The sequence below is a fragment of the Wyeomyia smithii genome, chromosome 2 (genome assembly GCF_029784165.1).
Source record: "Wyeomyia smithii strain HCP4-BCI-WySm-NY-G18 chromosome 2, ASM2978416v1, whole genome shotgun sequence".
In the NCBI taxonomy this organism is placed as follows: domain Eukaryota; kingdom Metazoa; phylum Arthropoda; class Insecta; order Diptera; family Culicidae; genus Wyeomyia; species Wyeomyia smithii.
In genome coordinates this window covers 249,249,747-249,270,335 of record NC_073695.1, presented here as the reverse complement: position 1 = coordinate 249,270,335, position 20,589 = coordinate 249,249,747, and the positions used below count along the sequence as shown (strand labels likewise).

Sequence of the window (20,589 nt, the reverse complement as noted above, 5' to 3'; positions counted from 1 at the left end):
TGGTTGCTTTCACGTATGTATGTTGCTATATTTCGGCTCCAATTTGCCAACTCCAACTGCGACAACGAACCCTCTTTCCCCCCTCTCTCGTTGTCTCTTGCAACCAAGCAGCCAAGTTAAGTGAAATGGAAAATCGTCTTTTGTTGGGCTCCAACCAAACACGCTCCGAATATAGCTGTACGTAGGTACAAAATACGCTCCGAAGGCAAACAACAGTGTGCCCGTGCCGTCGTTTTGGGTTGAACTCGTTTGTGTATGCGGTGGCACTCCGGCGGGAGCCCGGAACCCGGAGTCAGTGTGCGGTACGTAGTGGCTTTGTTAAGCTGCAAAGTTTAACTATCAAGACGATACGATGGGCGGCGGTTAAAGAATAGTTGGCATCCACCCGAGGAACTTGTCTCTATTGTGGTGAAGAAGCCAAAACTACGACTATTAGGATTTCAGGAGGATCCGGTAAAAGCTCGCGCGGACGGAAAAAGAGGCGGCTCACTTGCCCAAACTGCGCTGGCTGGCCGTGAATGTTTTTGAATAATAAAATTGTAAAATACATAATCGTCAGGAAGATTCGCTTTGGGATTAAAGAATTTTTCGTTAGAAGAGAAATGGTGGCGTTCGTACAATTTCAGTGAAATATGAAAAAGATAAATTAATTTCGCTTGATATTTTGACGTGGGACTACGTCTTTGTTTACTATACTGGGATGCATTCTGTAAAATTAGAAATGAAATTGGCAAATGTTGCGTCAGATTTCAAACGATTGATAAAAAGTTACAATATCAAATTTACGCGAATGATGAACCAATTACATGCGAGTGTTCCTAGCACAGACGACGTGAATGGACACCATCCGTTCCCTGTGATATTCTCTGTATCAATATCTTTTAATTTTAAGGAGTAAATGTAGTAATGAAGATAGAAAATTAAACTAACTGAAAATATGATTGTAGAAACTACGAAAAATATAGTTCAGCAGGTGGGACTTGAACCCACAACTTCCAATCTCCGGTCAGATGTGTTCCCGTTACACCACCGCAGAACGTTAAAGACGTAGTTCTAGAATCGAGTTTTGTATCGCTTATCCAATTCTCGCACTTCGTACATTTACTCAGTAGAGACTATTATTTATAGCTGGCTATTGTTTCAACACCCTCAGTGGAAGTTCGAATGACTTCTCAGTGTGAGAGATAGAAACGTGCCAGTAAGTTGCCATCTCTACCAGCAGCAACATCGACTTGCGTCACAAACATTTTTACTTTTCTTTTTTCGACTCTAAGCAAAGTCATGCTATTTTTCAATTTTAATTTTAAGGAGTAAATGTAGTAATGAAGATAGAAAATTAAACTAACTGAAAATATGATTGTAGAAACTACGAAAAATATAGTTCAGCAGGTGGGACTCGAACCCACAACTTCCAATCTCCGGTCAGATGTGTTCCCGTTACACCACCGCAGAACGTTAAAGACGTAGTTCTAGAATCGAGTTTTGTATCGCTTATCCAATTCTCGCACTTCGTACATTTACTCAGTAGAGACTATTATTTATAGCTGGCTATTGTTTCAACACCCTCAGTGGAAGTTGGAATGACTTCTCAGTGTGAGAGATAGAAACGTGCCAGTAAGTTGCCATCTCTACCAGCAGCAACATCGACTTGCGTCACAAACATTTTTACTTTTCTTTTTTCGACTCTAAGCAAAGTCATGCTATTTTTTAATTTTAATTTTAAGGAGTAAATGTAGTAATGAAGATAGAAAATTAAACTAACTGAAAATATGATTGTAGAAACTACGAAAAATATAGTTCAGCAGGTGGGACTCGAACCCACAACTTCCAATCTCCGGTCAGATGTGTTCCCGTTACACCACCGCAGAACGTTAAAGACGTAGATGTTTAACGTTCTGCGTTGTTTGGCTTGAGGAAAGAAGCCCTAGGCTTATGCGGAAAAATTATCATTTGAGTTTTAGAAGCATTGGGAGAGATTTTCCACTTTTGCAAGTAGGAAGAAAAAATATCTAAACTTTTCTGCAATCGACTGCATATGACACGAAGACTTTTTCCTTTTACGGAAATGCTTGTGTCATCGCAGAACAATGACTTTGTGCATCCTGAAGGCAAATCAGGAAGATTTGAAGTGAATATGTTGTACAGGACTGGACCCAAGACTGAACTTTGAGGTACACCTGCTCTGACAGGAAATCTATCAGATTTTGAATTCTGATAGACAACCTGCAGAGTTCGATCAGTAAGATAATTTTTTAAAATTTTGATTAGGAAAATTGGAAAATAAAAAGTTTGCAATTTCGCAATCAAACCTTTATGCCAAACACTGTCGAATGCTTTTTCTATGTCTAAAATAGCAGCTCCAGTGGAATAACCTTCAGATTTGTTAGCTCGTATCATATTAGTAACTCTGAGCAATTGATGAGTTGTGGAATGCCCATGGCGAAATCCAAACTGTTCATTTGCAAAAATTGAATTTTCGTTGATGTGTGACATCATTCTGTTAAGAATAATTCTCTCAACCAGTTTACTTATTGAAGAAAGCAAACTGATTGGTCGATAACTTGAAACTGCAGCTGGGTTCTTATCCGGTTTTAAAATGGGAGTAATTTTTGCATTTTTCCATAATTTGGGAAAATATGCAATTTTGAACAGGCAATTGAAAATTTTCACTAAAAAATCCATTGTGCTCTCAGGGAGATGTTTGATTAGTATATTAAAGATTCCATCGTCACCAGGTGCTTTCATATTTTTGAAATTTTTAATAATTGATTTAATCTCATTCAAGTTAGTTTCAATTATTTCTGCAGGTAAAAAATTCTGGGAAGAAATTAAATCAAATTGACGTGTGACTTCATTTTCAATTGGACTCACAAAATTCAAATTTGAGTTATGAACACTCTGAAACTGCTGAGCAAGTCTTTGAGCCTTTTGTTCATTGGATACAAGAAAACGTTCACCATCTTTTAAAACTGGAATAGGCTTTGAAGGTTTCTTAAGAATCTTCGACAGCTTCCAAAATGGTTTTGAATATGGTTTCAATTTATCAACTTTAGTCTCAAAATTTTGATTTCTCAGAAGAGTAAATCTATGTTGAATCTCTTTCTGTAAATCTTTATAAATAGTTTTAAAAACAGGGTCACGAGAACGTTGATATTGACGTCTGCGGACATTTTTCAAACGAATTAGAAGTTGAAGATTTTCGTCAATTATTGATGAATCAAATTTCACTTGAGCCTTTGGAACAGAATAATTCCTGGCATCAACAATTGCACATTTTAATGCTTCCAAAGCGGAATCAATATTCACTTCGTTTTGCAAATCAAGCTCATTATTGAAATTTCTCTCAATATGAGTTTTGTATCTTTCCCAATTAGCCTTGTTATAATTAAAAACAGAGCTCATAGGGTTTAAAACTGATTCATGTGATAAAGAAAAAATTATTGGAAGATGGTCAGAATCAAAGTCAGCATGTATGATCAAATCACTACATACATGACTTTGATCTGTCAGCACCAAATCAATTGTTGAAGGGTTTCTTACAGAAGAAAAGCATGTAGGACTATTCGGAGACAAAATAGAATAGTATCCTGAAGAACGATCATTGAATAAAATTTTGCCATTGGAATTACTTTGAGAATTATTCCATGAACGATGTTTAGCGTTAAAATCGCCGATTATGAAAAATTTCGAACGATTTCTGGTGAGTTTATGTAAATCACCTTTAAAATAATTTTTGAGCTCGCGTGTGCATTGAAATGGTAAATATGCTGCGGCAATAAATAAAATCCCAAGTTCAGTTTGAACTTCAATTCCCAAAGTTTCAATAACTTTCGTCTCAAGATGGGGAAGAGCACGATGTTTGATTCGGCGATGAATAACAATCGCAACTCCACCGCCGGAACCCTGAATCCTATCATATCTATGAACCACGTAATTGGGATCATATTTTAATTTTATGTTAGGTTTCAAAAATGTTTCAGTAATAATTGCAATATGCACATTATTTACTGTTAAAAAATTAAAAAGCTCATTCTTATTGGCCTTCAATGAGCGAGCATTCCAATTTAATATTTTACTTGTTTTTTTTTAAATCATTGCTAAATTTTAAATTAGAAACAATTTTAATAGTAAAATTTGTGCCTATTTGAATGGCTTCAAACATTGATTTTGCCTGCAACATGGCGTTCATAAGATCGAACATTGCCTGTTGCAAAAAAGAAAGTTTACCTGCCGTAATAGTCCCCAGACCGTTGACATTAAAAAAAATATTTTCGGCAGCAATATTAGCTGGAGTAATAGGTGTACAATTATTTTCTAGCGTGTTTTGCTTACCCATATTAACGGTCATTTTCGAACTACCAACACTAGGCGGTATAATGTTCGAACTACCTGTAACCTGTGCATAAGTTAAACGGGTATGCAAAGGAGTAGGTAAACTATACGTCACTGGTACGCTTGGAGAATTTTGTTTTGAAGTTGGTTTGAATTGAGAAATTGAATTTTGTTTACCTTGCCTTGCCTTAACAATTGCTAAACGGACTGGGCATTGATAAAAATTTGACATACGGTTGCCGTTACAATTCGCACAGCGAAAATTTTTACTCTCTTTCACAGGACATGTGTCCTTTTTGTGAGAAGAGTCTCTACAATTAAGACATTTTTGGTCCATGTTACAGAATTTGGAACCATGGCCATAACGTTGGCAAGTACGGCATTGGGTGATATGCTTTTCACCTCCGCCATACTTCCTATAAATTTCCCACTTTACACGCACATTATACAAAGCATGTGCTTTTTCAAAAAATTTTAAGTTGTTAACCTCATTGCGGTTAAAATGAATTAAATAATTAACAAGGGAAATTCCAGTTCTCTGACTGTTTTCGCCTCGTGATTTTTGTTTCATTAGAATTACTTGGGTAGGGGATATGCCAAGTAATTCTGTTAAAGTAAGTTTGATCTCATCAACGGTTTGATCGTTGGTGAGACCTTTCAAGACAACCTTGAACGGCTTGGCGTTCTTGGTGTCATATGTAAAAAATTTGTACATCTTGTCAGTTAAATACTGAACAAGACGATCACGACCCTTTACTGAGTCGGCTAATAAGCGGCATTCACCTCTACGGCCGATTTGATAGGTAACTTTAACGTCAGAAACAAACGTTGAAAGTTCCTTTTTGAATATATTAAATTCAGAAGAAATAGTTACCACAATAGGTGGAACTTTCTCCTTTTTTAAAGATTTTATATTTTGTATAGTTTCATTATTGGTAACTTCCATTTCACCAGCTTCTTGCTCAGGCAAAATATCAAAAGGATTGTCACTACAGACACTCGAAGTGTCAGAAAGAGATGCCTATCTTTTCCTCCCCGCAGCGATGCGAGGTTTCTTTTTCCGTCCAGCCATTTCAGGTGATACGAAAAAAGTTAAAACAAATGTTAAATTCAAAAGTAGGTAGTCTTGAGAAAGACTGATGGGAAATAACTTGCAGGTAGTCTTTAAAAGACACACTGACAAAACACAAACTTTGAAGCTATAGGCAGTCAAAGACCAGTCCACAAGCAACCGAAAAAACGTCTGATCTGTAGGACATTTCAAGACGCACTGCCTAAATATACACATTTATAGCAGAGTAAGAGCCTGCGAATTCTTGTGAATTTTTTGTTTATTTACTAAGATTCATTCAGAATCTCTTTTTACATTTCAAAATTGTTTGATGATATATTATTATTATTATTATTATTATATTTGAGCCTTACCATAATAAACGTTGTAGGCAAATGAAAAAAAAAGTCAAGCAAAAAACAAAAATGGAATTGTTGATTGCTACGATTTTTTGCTGGAACTTGTTAATAATTTTGTTTAAAATATCTTCTTATGTTTGCCAATTAATGAACCTTTGTAAGGGCTTCTATATTATATTAAAAGTAAGATCCATATTATAGATTTGATTTAATCATAGTTAAATAAGACAAAACCATTCATTATGGTAACTTAAGCATTATTGGATTTGGTTTTTGAGGATATGGAGTTAATTCTTACTTTGACGCATTACGAGAAATTCTTGGTGCTTCTTCAACAAGTACGATATGCTTGTGCCTTAATACTGCAGGCATCATATCGTCAGATGTAAACGATATTCTTTCGAGTGTTGTTGAATATATTTCAAAAATTGATTTCCAGGAGAGGCTTGGAATAAAAATCCGTACAGTCGCTGAGCAATCACATTGATTCTGTCTGCAGACTCTGTATATTTTGTAACAAAAAATCCCCTAATTACATTGTTTAGTCCCACGTCACCATTTCATACAACCCTAGGGCTGTATACCTTGTAGTATATCAGTAGTTTTTCACTGTATTGAATCTTCTTCTTCTTCTTCTTTCTTTTAAACTGTCCGTCAGGGACGGTTCTTTTGTAAGGGCTGAGCGGCTACGACTATAAGGCCCTGTGGTTATTTGTGTTGTCTATCCCAATCGCAAATGCTCGACTTAAACTGAATTATTTCGGCACTCTTTCATTCTTTTGTATACCTTACTTGAATGTTGCTCAATCAAATATCCATTTTTGCTGCTTTTAAAAATTTACATATATCGTTAAGGTAGTCTAGGTTTTTGCTTTTGAAAACGTCAATTAAATTATTATATTTCGAGTTAAAAGAGAATTTAGATCGGATGTCTTCGTATTTATTACAGTGCAATATAATGTGTTCTGCTGTTTCGGGTGAGTGACATAAATCGCAATTTTCTTCTTCTACCAGTTTCATCTTAAATTTCCAGTATTTGGACCAATCATGGTCCGTGATTAGCCTATTGAGTAGCCTGGTATTTTCATTATTTAAATTTTTGTTTGTAAACCATGGAACCTTCTCAAACTTTGATTGAAACTGAAAAAATGTTTTACCTTTAGTCGAAGCATACTCCTGATACCACAAGTTAGTTTTATCAAGCATATCATTCTTGAATTTGCCAAAAGCATCGTTTATAAATATTGAATTCGAAAAGGTTTTAGTCGCAGTAAGGCCATTTTTAGCCAGTGCATCGGCAATGTCGTTGCCAACGATATTTATGTGGCTAGGGATCCATTGCAATGCGACGTTCCAAGTTGCTGCTTTCTTTAAAATATTTAGAATAAATAAAGGAATATTGTTTTCATTTTGACCAAAGACTATGATTTCACAGGCAGATTTGGAATCAGTGTATATTACTGCGTTGCTTACTTGGTCTTGTTCAATAAAGGACAGCGCCGTGTCAATGGCTATAATTTCTGCAGTTGTAATGCACGTTTCTGTTTCTAATTTAAACGAGTGTCGATTTTTGTTGTAGGTAGTGTAAATTCCTATTCCACATGACTTTTTTTCTTTAGAGGCATCAGTGAACACTTGGGGTCTACCTTTATATCTACTGTTCATTACGAATAGATTTGCCTGGCGTAGGTGCACTGTACTGGTTTGATGTTTTGAAGTTGATACTGTTTCCAGGTTGTTGACTTCATTAATTTTTCTTAAATTTGTTTCGCGGGTTACTATAGGAGATATTTTCTCTAGAATGGTCTTTTCTAATACAAAAGTAGATTCTACATATGAAAGTGTTTCAGGATTCTCATTTCCGTCTAAAAGATTTAATTGTGATGCTACTGCGTTTTGGAAGTAAATAGACCTCGCTATTTCTTTGCATGTTATAAAGTATTGGCGTATTTCTAGAGGTGGTGTGGCAGCTATTGCCATTAAAGAATTAAGCGGAGTGGTTTTAGTGCAACCCGTAATTTTGCGGAGACATTGATTGTTGATAGTGCCTAATAACTGTTTGTTTGATTTGCTAGCATTATTGAATAATGGTGCACCGTACTCTATAATACTACGGAATATAGCGTTATAGATGGTTATCATAGATTGTGGGTGTGCTCCCTGTTTAGTGCTGTTAATTACCTTAATCATATTCAATCGGTCAATTATTTTTTCCTTCGTGTTTTTTTTTATGGATGCCAAAGCTTAGAAAACGATCTAATGTTATTCCTAGGTAAGCATGAGACTTCACTGTTTCTATTTCCACGTTGTTTATTTTTAGGGGTATTGTATCATTATTGTTTTGAAAAAGCATAATCTTCGTTTTATCGGGATTGATTTGAAAATTTAATTGATCTAACTCTTGTATGAAGTTATCTATGACCTGTTGGACTTTTATTTCTAAAAGACGTCTAGACTTTGCTTTGACTACAATTCCAAAGTCGTCGGCGTACTGCACAAGCACAGTATCGTCGTCGACAATCAGGTGGAGCACTGCAGTATAAATATTAAAAAGGTTTGGTGAGAGCACATCCCCTTGGAGTAGGCCGTTTGATACGAATCTTTCAATTGTTTTCCCTTTTAAGCTAAAAGTAATTTTTCGGTTTTTCAAAAATTGAGATATCCATGAAACTATTTCTTCTGGAACTTTATATTCATAAAGTTGTCTTTCCAGTGTAACGGTTTTCACTGCATTAAAGGCATTTGATAAATCTAAGAACACAACTGCGGTTACAAATTAATCTCTCTTATGTTGTTTAATCGTGTTAACCAGGTAATTTGCACAAGTGATAGTTGAGGTGTTTTTACGGAAGCCAAAAGAGGTGTCCGGAATTATTTTTTCGTTGTCAATGTGAGTTAGAAGCGATTGTAATACTGCGGTGTTCAAAACTTTTGTCAACGTGGGCACTAGAGAGATTGGCCTTTTACTATCTACACTGGAAGGGTCCTTCCCCGGTTTTTGAATTGCGACAACCTTTATTGTTTTTAAAGACATGGGCAAGTAACAATCTTTCCAAATACTGTTGAGATGATCCACTATCTTAAGGTTCGTTTCGTATCGTAATTCTTTAAGCATCTGGTAACTTATTTTGTCCTCTCCAGGAGCCGAGCTCTTTTTCTTCTTGTTAATTATTTAGCAAATCATAATTTATTGTGTATCTAGAATCTACAATGAATGTAGGATCATCAGCACCGAAGTTTTTATCTAAGAATTTTTCAGCAAGGGATGCATCTTTCTATTTTTTCCTGTTAAATTTCCTATTTTACGCCACAGGTCGTTCGAGGTGAAAAAAGGGTTGATATCTTCTACGAATGTTCGAAAGCTTTTTTCACGCTCTTGTTTTTTCAACCTATTGAACAGTGCTTGTTTCCTCTTAAGCGCAATGAGATTAGCTACTGACGATGATTTGTTAAAGGCTATCCTTGCTATTTTTTTTTCTTCTCAAACCAAGCTTAATTCATCTGTCCACCAGTTCTTTGGAATAAACTTGTTACGAATTCTATGTTTTTTATGTAAGTTGCTAACTGTTTGTTGGAAATCTTCTATACAATTATAGTTTTCTGGGTTGATGCTTTTGATTTCCTCGTTGATTCCCTTATAATTGTAAACCCACTTCGACTTTTCTACTTTGTTTGAGCTACATGAGATTTTTATCAGAACATGATGGCTACCTATGCCGTAATCCAGAGTCTCCCAAATGACCATGGATAGCATATTTGGACTGCATACGGTTAAATCTATTGCTGTTGATCTTCTGTTCATTTGAATAGGAATAAATGTTTTGGATTTGTCGTTTAGTAGGATTACATTATGATCATTTATTGCATTCATGACCGTTACTCCTTTCGAGTCGTGGGCATCATTACCCCACGCGTAACCTCCTACAATGATTTGTCTATGATCTTTGATTATACTAAAAATTTTTGTTAGATCTTCTTCCAGGTCTTTAACAGAAATTGAAGGAGCTATATATAACGAGACAAGAGCTAAATCTAGAGAGTAAACTTTAACAGCGATTGCTTGTGTGGCTTCAGATAACTTTGGAAGGTCAATTGTAGTATATCCTAGCTCTTGTTTTAAAAAAGAAGCACAACCGCCATAGCAGTCTCCTCTCGATTTAATAAACTTATGGTAATAAGGAATATGATATTTACTGGTTACTTCAAACTGAGAATTGGTCCCTGTTTCTGAAATGAGAGCTGCTGAGTAGTTGCCCATTTGCAATTCTCGACATAATTCATCTTTGTTTTTTGCTAAACTTTGAATATTGCACTGTAATATATCGAATTTTATACATTTTATGAGCAGACTTCCCGTGCACGCGCTTTTTTTTTCAAGCGACGAGAGAAATCTTTCTCTCGCTCGTAGAATTTCCATGCATGTGCGACGAGACGAGACACGTCACATGCAATTTGCAGGTTGCTCTTTCGCTTCTCTTTCGGTTCGGATTGCGATCAGGGTTGCCACATTTATATCTGTATTTTCCTTTGAAAATATCTGTGTATCTGTATCTCGGGCCAAAAAATCTGTATTAAAAATCTGTATCGAGCAAACTCAGACTGTTGGAGGAAAACATCTTTGCTTGCAGAATATATTTAAACATATTCATTTTTCTCTACGTGATACAGGTTTGTTTAATTTATATTTAAATGTTTCCGTTAATTTAATATTAGTATCTCCTCCTTGGTCTGCAACGTAGCATTCAGCTTTCAAAATTGAGGCCATTAGCTTAGAGGCCATGCAATTTCTGGTTTTAACTAAATATTAAAAGTATACGTTTCAAATAAGCAGAAAAATTTGGATTTATTAAAATACTACAAGGTATACAGCCTTAGGGGTTGTATAAAATAGTGACGAAGGACTAAATGTATTTATTATATGCTGCGATAAACTGTTCATAGGCAACACTAACGTTTATATCTGATGGTCGTTATTGTAAAACTAACGATTTATACATACATTTTACACTAGCAGTAGTTGCAAAAATTCTCATAACTCTTATCTTCAAGCATCTATAGTTCTGAAAAGAACCGATTCCATAATCTTCAGTTAGAAATTCGTGCAACAGAACGCTGATGATCGCACCATCGGTAGCATTGAATATTTTGCTTGACCGCGCATAATAAAGTTTGCTCTCCGCTGTGCCCTCCAATAACTGTGCCAGCTAAATATTTTGCAGCGTACGATGGTAACTGTTACTGCCGTATGCAAAATAAAGGTAACATGTTCCGCAGTGCCTGGAAGATGACTCGTATGCAGCCTCGTTTCTGGATGTCGCGAACCTCTAACAGCTATACTCCACTTGCTATTTTGTGACAAACTAGACTGAAGCTAAATTTTCTACACGCAGTCTTTTGTTTCGAGTTCTGCGAAGATTTTTGCCATGAGGGCGTGGCCACGCAGTTTTGAGAGATACAAACGGAACAAAACATTTTTTTGAATCGAAATATGTGGAATTTATTCCGTCTCCATGTTATTGTTATCTGTGCTCGGGAAGCAATCCAATAGCAAGGGAAATGTATGGGAAAGCATGACCTTGGAACTTTTCACCTTTTTGTACCATTAAGCAGTAAAGCAACAATGTTGAACATAATATTAAAAAATTGTTACACATTTTATCTGTCCACCGACATATACATGACTAAGATGCATTAAGTCGTTCGCTTGCTATAATCGTTTGAAATCTGACGCAACATTTGCCAGTTTCATTTTCAATTTCACAAAATGTAATCTAGTATAGAAAAAAAGGACGTAGTCCTACGTCAGAAAAATCTCACAAGTGATCTGTAACGGAAACTTGAAATTACCATCCCGCCTATAGTGGTGTTTAACAACTCAGACCAAGTTAAGTCATTTGTTTCAATGAATCTTCCGGTCAAAAAGTTTTTTCAAGCGTGCGAAATTCGTTAATTCGTATCAGTCATTTGCTGTTACAAATTTGGGAAATTGTCGCATCAAGTCGTTTAAATTTTCCAAATTCAAGAACGATTTAAGATTATTTAAAGCTGCCGTTTTTACAACAGGATCGGTGGAATCGCATCTATTTGCAATTTGTTATACGGACTTTGCACAGAAATCCCGACAAATATTTCGAAACGTTTATTTTCGCGCTTTGTCCAAGTCACATTCCACTGCTTCTGCATCGATACCAACATAATCCTAATGTTGTTTTTTTTACAAAACTATGAAAGTCGTATAATCGAATTCTACCTTTGAAATTGATTTCAGTTCGTCGGTATAACAAAAAAAAAATCTGTAAAATCTGTATTTTTGGCAATATTCTGTAATTCTGTAATACAGATTCTGTATTGCTTTTTCAGTTCAAAAATCTGTAAAATACAGAAAAATCTGTATATGTGGCATCCCTGATTGCGATGCGCCAGGCGATGTTTCATCGCACTACGAACTGAGCGAGACGCCCGTACTGTACCTTGATACAGCTCGTGCGCTACAGCTCGTGAGACTTTCTCGTGTACACAGACTTCCTGTACACGCGCTAAAACGACGAGAGGTTTCTTTGCTTTTTTTTCTTCGGTAAGAGACTGCGGCGCACCACACGTTGTCTTATCGCTTTACGAACTGAGCGAGACGCCCGTACTGTACCTTAGTGAAACTGTATATTAGAGAAATGACAAAGCACTCACCGTTGAGGAAACTGTCAACATCAAAACGGGCGAGCTGTATAATTGTGCATTGCCGTTATCCGTTCTGATGTTGACAGTTGCCTTAACGGTGAGTGTCTCTGCGTCTCTCTGGTGTATAGGCTGCCTACCGTACCTACATACGATATATGCCGTCAGACCCTTCTGAAGGTGTATTAATCGGAAGAATTCACAAAACTATATTACTACGATCAGATTATCACGAACCTTCAGAACCTGATTTGCAATATCTATACACTAAGGTCGCTTTTACGCGTTTTTTTACGTGGATTCCGGAATTTACGCGGTATTTTTTTTTCTTGCGGATTTCGGTTCCCCTTTACTCGGATTGCAGAATTTACGCGGTTTTTTTACACGGATTCCGGAATTTACGCGGTTTTTTACGCGGCATGTATCCCCCGAATAAAAAGCGACTTTAGTGTACTCAATTCGAAAATTCTATCCAACATCAACATGTACTAGAAAATATAAACAATTTCAATGGTTTTACTATTTTTAACTCCCGAAAAACTTATGTTGTAATTTCAAACCACATTTTTTATCCTTAGAACTACAAAACAGAGTTCTAGCATAAGATAGTCAATGACATCTAAACCGACGAAAGAAACACTTCTGTTAACCAACGTAACACTCTGCATCCGGTGCATTTTCGTACCGTTAGCATAATAAGTATAGTAACAAAACGTTCTTAATTCATGTTAACAAAAGTCGGATGAATTAATCATAGAATTTTGAATTGATAAATAAATGAACTAGGTTATGTCATTGATAATTCTAACGGTGTTTTGATGCATGCTGCTATAACACCGTGAATGAAAAAGACATAAAATCCCCTGCCTGTTTCCTTCTGCGCAAAATCGATTTCCTTCTCGCACCATTAGCGCAAAGCAACATGCGAGGCAAGCTCGCGAGACGAGCTCACGAGAATTTGCACGCAAGCTGTCTCAAGTACGCGACGCCCATGCACCGCACTCGTTAAGTTGAGAGACGAGAAATCTTCGTGTACGTCACAATAAAAATTCCCATGCGACGAGACAACCCAAGTAACAAAATTGGTTTAATCAAAGTTTTATAGCGCTGTTTTGGCTGTATTAAGCGCTATAAACCTTTGATAAAACCAATATTGTTACTAGGGATGGCTCGTACGAATGGTAAGTTTTCTCGCTCGCACGCTGCACACAGCACGAAGCGACTGAATGAGAAACGAGACTTGTAGCGCAAAGCACACTGTCTCTTCTTTGTGCGAGCGAGATTTCAGGAAGTCTGTTTATGAGATAACAATTTGTAAGTCGCAAATGGTACTTGCAATAGACTAAAATTTACTGAATTACGCGATCAAATTTGAAATATTTTTTTGAGCATTCTTTAATTTTTTCTTTTACCAAATCATCAACTTCAGGGAGTTGAAAGAGTGCCGCATAGAAATTCATTAGATCCCCTTGCACACTTCGGTTTGCTTTTTCTTCTGCGTCAGCTTCCATTTTGTTATACGCTGCTTCCAATCGATCCTTTTCTGTTGTAGCATGCGGGTTATTCAACCCAACGCCATTTTTACTGCTGATGTACTCATCATTTGATGCTTGTTCTCCTTCTGGTCGTTTTCTCTTTCCTCCGACGCCGACCGAAGGCTTTTTCGTAATAGCTCGGGTATTCTTTGTTCCAGTTTCTTTTGTGGATGATTGTTGGCTGTGATAAATGTTTGTATTCGATACTGCTTTTGAAGCAAAACTCTCGGTTACACTGGGAAATTCCTCGTAATTCGCCAATACGTCGAAAAAGTTATTCGTGGAAACTGGCGCTAACAACTCCTTTGCTTCAATATAAGTCAGATTTTTTCTAGCCATCATTGATTTGATATTCTTTTCTTTTTGGCGTGATGGGCAGTTAGAGTCAATAGTACGGTGGTCCGAAGTTCTGCAATGCAGGCATTTGACTGCATTTTGGCACACCTCAGTGGCATTGTCGTGGACACGTGAGCACGTTTCACACCGTTTTTTAGCTTTACAGTTAGCTCCCTTGTGGCCAAATCGGTGACAATTGTCACAGAAGATTAGCTTTCGAACATATGGTTGAACTTTTACTGGTATTCCAAAGAGTTTAATTTTTTCAGGTAGAACTTTAGCTCTGAAGGTTATGCTTACTCTGTTTGACGGTACTTTCCCTACAGCCTCACTGACCCAGCGGTTCAAACGATACACTTCGAGAACTTGAAAGTGACTTTCAATTTCACTCAGAATCTCATTATTATCGATATCTGCTGCTATTCCTCCAATAACTCCGGTTATACACAACAAATGGCGTGGGATGTATGCTTTGTATCCCTTCTCTTTCAGACATGTTTCTTTTGTCAGTGAATTCGCACTTTTCCAACAACCGCAAAAAATTATGATTTTGTTACTCCCCAGATATTTCATGTCTGTAACGTACTTCTGGTATTTTTCCATTTTTCGCAGAATTGATCCCAAAGAAAATTTGTTAATTCGCTTCGATTTGTCCAATACCTATACATACACCCTGTATGGAGCTAAGTCTGTTTCCGCATACTCGTATGATTGGTTTGCCTGTGAATCGTCCATTTTGTCTTGGTCTTCCGAAATCACACCAGATTGTAATTTGTCTGGAGGAATACCTCCTCGACCTCCTCCTTCGGCCATAACGTAACGGTTATTCCTTCGAAATTCTACTTCACGGAGTATTTCACCGGTATATTAAAAAATAGATAACTTTTAACTGGTAGAAAAACACGTGGAATTCTCTTTTATTGTCGCTCGTGCTCAACAGTCAACTGCTCGCTAAGGCATTCGCGAAGAGAATCCTGTATTGAATCAGTTTATGCGAAGGTCACAGTCGGGCTTGCAGGAGTGGGAGGGCAAGATCAAATCGCTTTTGATTAAAGAGTTGGAATACTAAAAACGAAACATCCATATCTCTTCAAACGTTTCTTTCTATTTTGCCTTCGAGAAAAGTTAGTTGATTTTGATCAACCAATAAAGTGTTGTATGATTACTAAAATGGAACAATTTTTATGCGGATATCTTTTAGTAAGTGTCCGCTTCCCAAGCGGAAATCTCGTGCACGACTGTGTGGACACTAGCAATATACAATGCAAAGCATTTTCTTCCATTCCCTTGCGAGACGAATCGAAAAATTCCTTTCGTCAACATTGCAGTTCGGAACGGACAAATTGCGCAATAGGTCGCAGCTTGATCCAAGAGCTGCAGTCGGGTCCCGAAAGCCAATGCAGATTTGTCACCCTCCTGCATGTTGGAACATTATTATCTGCAGCCCCACTATAGCATTTATTCGATTACTGGATATTTGTCACCGGGAATGCTATTCCAATTACTGTCAGCTTGTCAGCCTTACCAGCAGCTTATACGGAAGTAGAAAACTCCGGAAGGCAAATATTTATCTTTCTTCGGTCGCTGTAATCCTGTCTGACTGATACGCTCCGTTCGAACTGGTAAACGGTGTGGTGTGACCTGCTATCACGTTGTCTCTGAGCATCCTCCAAGAGAAGTGAAACATCAACAACATACTGTAATAGAACGTGCATAAAACGAAAGCCATGAAGCGTTCAGAATCTTTTGCGCTGCGCCAATTTCGACTGTCGTCAACTCGGTGCCGATTCTACATACAGCGTTTACTTCTCGATTACCCTTGTTGCCACCAGCTGACATGTTGTACTTACCGAAATTCACGATCCGTGACGGCAACGAAAATTGATTGCCATTTATCTAACTCGTCCGAGCTTTCCGAACTGGAGCGACCGTTCTGGAACGAGTTGAAAAGAAACAGACGAAATTGAAAACAAATTGCACTATAACTACGGAGGAAGATTCGAAGATTTTTGCTGAAAACCGTCTGGATCGTACCTGTTCTCCACCGCACCTTCGGCTGAGCCAGCCAATGAACTTCAGCTCGCCGATAATCGATGCCAGAGCTCGGTTTGCGTCCACCAGCGCCTTCTGGGTACTTTTGCCGATGGCCGAATGGAGCGCGTTGAACCAGGTTGTGGCTTCCTGTGGATCTACCGCTCGCAGAATACACGAGTGGATACCGTCCGGAGAATGCAACTCTATGCAGCGGTTTTCTGTGGAAAGAAGACAGAATTAACACAAATTAGTTGTAGGCTTCCCTCTTTGAACAGTTGACGATTATTTTCCGAATTATTGTATTTCAAATTTCTCACAGGTCATACTTCAATTTTTTTTTCTCAGATCGAGCAACTTTATTTTTGTGAATCTTAAGGAAGTATTTAATTTGCATGCTTCCGATTTCTAAAATAATAAAAAAAAATTTTACTAAAAATAAGCTATTCTGATTCTATTTTCTCTTAATTGTTTCTTTGTGTGCGATATACTGAAACATCGGAATCCTTTTTTTACGTAAATTATGTAAATCGAATTGGCTTATAATTTTTTCATTAAAAATTTCGGATTCTGTTTAATATATGTTTTTTTGTGTTATTTTTTTTTTACTTTTGGAAATATTTCGTTTACTAATATTTTTAAAAATGTTGGTGTTTACTTTTTATTACTACAGCCTTCAACCGTTTGGTCGTTTCTAATTCTGTTATTCAGTTTGCAGTACAAAAACAGTAAAACTCTGTTTATTCAAATTGTTTTCCCCACTTTCATGATTATTTGGCACGCTTTGAAATCCATAATTTTCCAAACTTCCAATCTGATTTTAATATTTATAATAAAACGAGACTTTGAATTCTTTCAATGGTATGAATTGCGATATGTTCGGCGTTTTGCAACTCGACATTATACTCTCAATTTTTTGCTTTTAATATTTATCTTTTTCCGTTGAATTTTTAATTTGCTATTTAAGTGATTTTATTTTATTTATTTTTTGACGTATACGTCCTACGGCAATGTCAGGCCCGGATTTGAGGGGGGGCGAAGGGGGCAGATGCCCCGGGCCTCCCGATTCAAGGGGCCCCTAGTCCTGAGGCGACCTTTTTTTTTGCTCGTCACCTTCCAGAACGATACCCCTAAATGTTTTAAGGAAAGAGGGCCTGCCAAACAAATTTGCCCCGGGCCCCCCGCCGTCTAAATCCGGCCCTAGGTAATATATAAAGGAGTACAAATTGAAATACCGAAAACATCGAGGACGTCACGAAACTTTTGAATGCCTAAAACACAGTCAGTTTCTAACGGATTTTCTCTATTCTTACAATTGATCGATTAAAAATTAGCTACGTGGAGCCGTTAAACCGTCAAAGCAGCGGCTGATGGTGCGCTGAGGCTAAGCAGTCAACTCATTCGATCGCTGCGTTCAACACGGACCAACCGGTGGATCGCAGCACTGCAAATCATTGCTGCACATGTCCGGACATGTTAGTAATTTTGTCCTGATTTGTCACGTCGCGTTTATTTCGACCACCTGCTAATAGCATTGCGTGCTCCAGTGGCGTGGGTTATTATCGTTATGTCTTGTTTGCTTTCTTGCAGCGTGTGTGAAGCGGAGGATAACAAGAGAACTAGTATCCTCCCGTGCCATCAGTAAATAACAATCCAAAATCAACACTTCTCTTCAAGGTTTCCATTCAATTAATGAAAAAGAGAGTTGAAAAAGTGTCATCACCGAAATTTATCGCTTCACAGCATTAAACTGATTAACCCCAATCGAGTATATTGCTGAACCTATTGCAAAAAATACATTGAAATAAAATGAACTGTTGCAATTCCTCGTTAATCTTGCGGTCGTGTCTCATAAACAATCTCTTTAACTATTTTATTTTTTGCTTTGTTATACTGTTTTTTACGTTTTTGATATTCTAACGCTATTTTATGTTTTGTTTTTCTGTAATCTGATTTTTTGTTTTTTTTTTCCCTGTTATTCTGTCTCCTAACATTTCTCTTCCTCTTCTAGTATTCAGTTTCTTTATTTTCTTTAATTAACTTCTTAAACTGAAGTGGTTTTGTTTTATTTTTGGTTTGCTAGTGTTTTCTAGCATGCTACATTGTCTTGTTGTTTTATGCACATCTGGATTTTTTTTTTCACTATTTTATACATATTTCAATATTTGTGTATCGCTTCCGTTCGATTTTATATTTCAATTTCATTTGGTTTACTGCTTTACTTCTTTTTTTTTTCGTTTATGAAACTTGCCTACGTCCTTTTTTGTTTAATGTCGTAATTTTCTTTTTTGTTATGCTATTTTACTGTTGAGGTTTTTCTGACATATTTTTCCTTTTTTTCACAAAAAAAGTGTACTTTCGCTTCCCATTTTTTCAGTTTTCAATTTATTGTTTTTAAGATGTCGATTTTTTCTGTTTTTATATGTTCTTTTCCATAGCTTTTTGGTTAACCAATTTCAGTTTTTCTATGTTGTTAAGTTTCATATTTTTCTGTTTCCTAACCTTTTATCTGTGTCATATTTTTGTTTTATTTTGTGTTTATTTGAGTTAGCTTAGTATATCATATCTCTTTTTTTGTTTTTTTTTATGTTTGCTGTTTTTTTTTTTTCCATATTCCAGTTTTCATGAAATGTGTATCTTTGGATATCTTTTATCATTGCTTTCGGGTTTTTCATTAATCTTTTTAAATGACTTTTCTGTTTCTGATTTGGTCGCGTGCGACCAGACCGAGCCAAGCGCCATTTTCTTAAAACTTGGGTTATTAGCACCAGCGGATGTGCAAACTGGTGATCTATGTTCCATTAAAGAATGAAATCATTTGAACAGTTCATAGGCGTGTTATAGTAAAAAATCTCTGTTGCACTTTGTGAAAAGAACAAAATTGCGTTCGACCAGAGCGAACCATAAACACAGACATGGTATCTGAATAAAGTGATTGTTTGTGATTTAAAAGCTAACTTTGCGATTTATTTTAATCAGTAACTGATTTCTCCGCTTCGGACAGCTCGTTAATACGACTGTCATCAGAATTAGAAAAATAAACAGCCAGGTGGTTTTCGTAGAGCCGAATTTCGTTTAAATGGGCACATCACTTTTTTTCAAGATCTTGTTGAGGCAGACCGAACCAAGTGCATTTTATTTCCATTTGATATTTTTCAAATAATATTAAATTTTTTCTTGTAACAAACATATTGACTGGGTCAATATACGTTAAATCAATAAAATTAGACAATACCCGCTTCAAAATACCAGAGCATTTCATATTGATACTATCTTAACACTTAGCACTTGGTGCGCTTTGGCACCAGGAAATAGAGCAACAGAAATAAAGCTTTGCTTGTCTATCAGCTGTATAATTTCTGATACAAATTGGGCTAAGAAATAAAGTAGCTTTGATATCTATGTATTATGTTTGACTTGTGAGAAAAATTAGCTTGTTTAATAAACAAGTTGATATGTTGTAGTAAATACGTTTGACCAGACCGAACTGAAGACCAACTTTTTAAATTTTTGTTCGACCAGAGTGAACTGAGTGCATAGGTGTCAAAAATAAAAACCAAATAATTTCACAATTATTGCTATTTTTCGTGTATTTATGATAAAAGGACATTCATTAAGCCCTGTTCATTACATGTTTGCATTGAATTAACGATAAGTTCAAACACGATTAATTTATGGGTGGTCAAACTTTAAATGCTAATTACTCAAAATAATGTGTATGGCGCTTGGCTCGGTCTGGTCACACGCCGACCATTTTATGTACCACATTCATTTTGTTTCATTGTTTATTCATCTTTCTCTTTTTCGTTATTTCTTCGTATTTTTGACTTATTTGAATCGATGGTATTTTGAATTTTGTTTATTCTCGTATACATCTTTTTTCCATTTTTTCTGATTTTGGATATTAACTCGTTTAATGATATTTTTTTTCGTATTTTGTCTTTGTTATTATCCTGAATTGAGATTTTCCAGGTTTTTCTGATTTTGTTTTCTTTTTTTTTTGTATATTATTTATGATGTTTTTGCACTCCCGCTCTTTTGTTCCGTTCCTTTCGATGTTTTTGATTTTCTGCTTATTTTTTCCAATGATTGTTTACTTTGCAGTTACCCAAAGTTTTTTATTCCCTTCTTTTTTGCTGTTAACTGTTGTTTGGTTTTTTGTTTTCATAGTTTTATCCTTTTGGTTTCTCGTTCGTCTGTTTTTCTGGTTTTCGAATGATTTTATTTTTCAATTTTCTTTTTTTTTTGTTGTTTTATTTCTCGATATGCAAAT

The 20,589-nt window shown here is 36.4% G+C and overlaps 1 protein-coding gene across 2 annotated transcripts in view; it reads right to left on the bottom strand.

Moving 5' to 3' along the window:
* Positions 1-20,589, bottom strand: part of LOC129720674 (beta-1-syntrophin) — a 507,412-nt gene that overhangs the window by 29,057 nt on the left and 457,766 nt on the right. For both annotated transcript variants that reach the window (XM_055672212.1, XM_055672213.1), the window contains exons 6-7: positions 16,320-16,537; positions 16,136-16,218 (exon numbers count right to left, since the gene is read on the bottom strand). In XM_055672212.1, the coding sequence (XP_055528187.1) occupies positions 16,136-16,218; positions 16,320-16,537 (301 nt within the window). The remainder of the gene's footprint in view (positions 1-16,135; positions 16,219-16,319; positions 16,538-20,589) is intronic.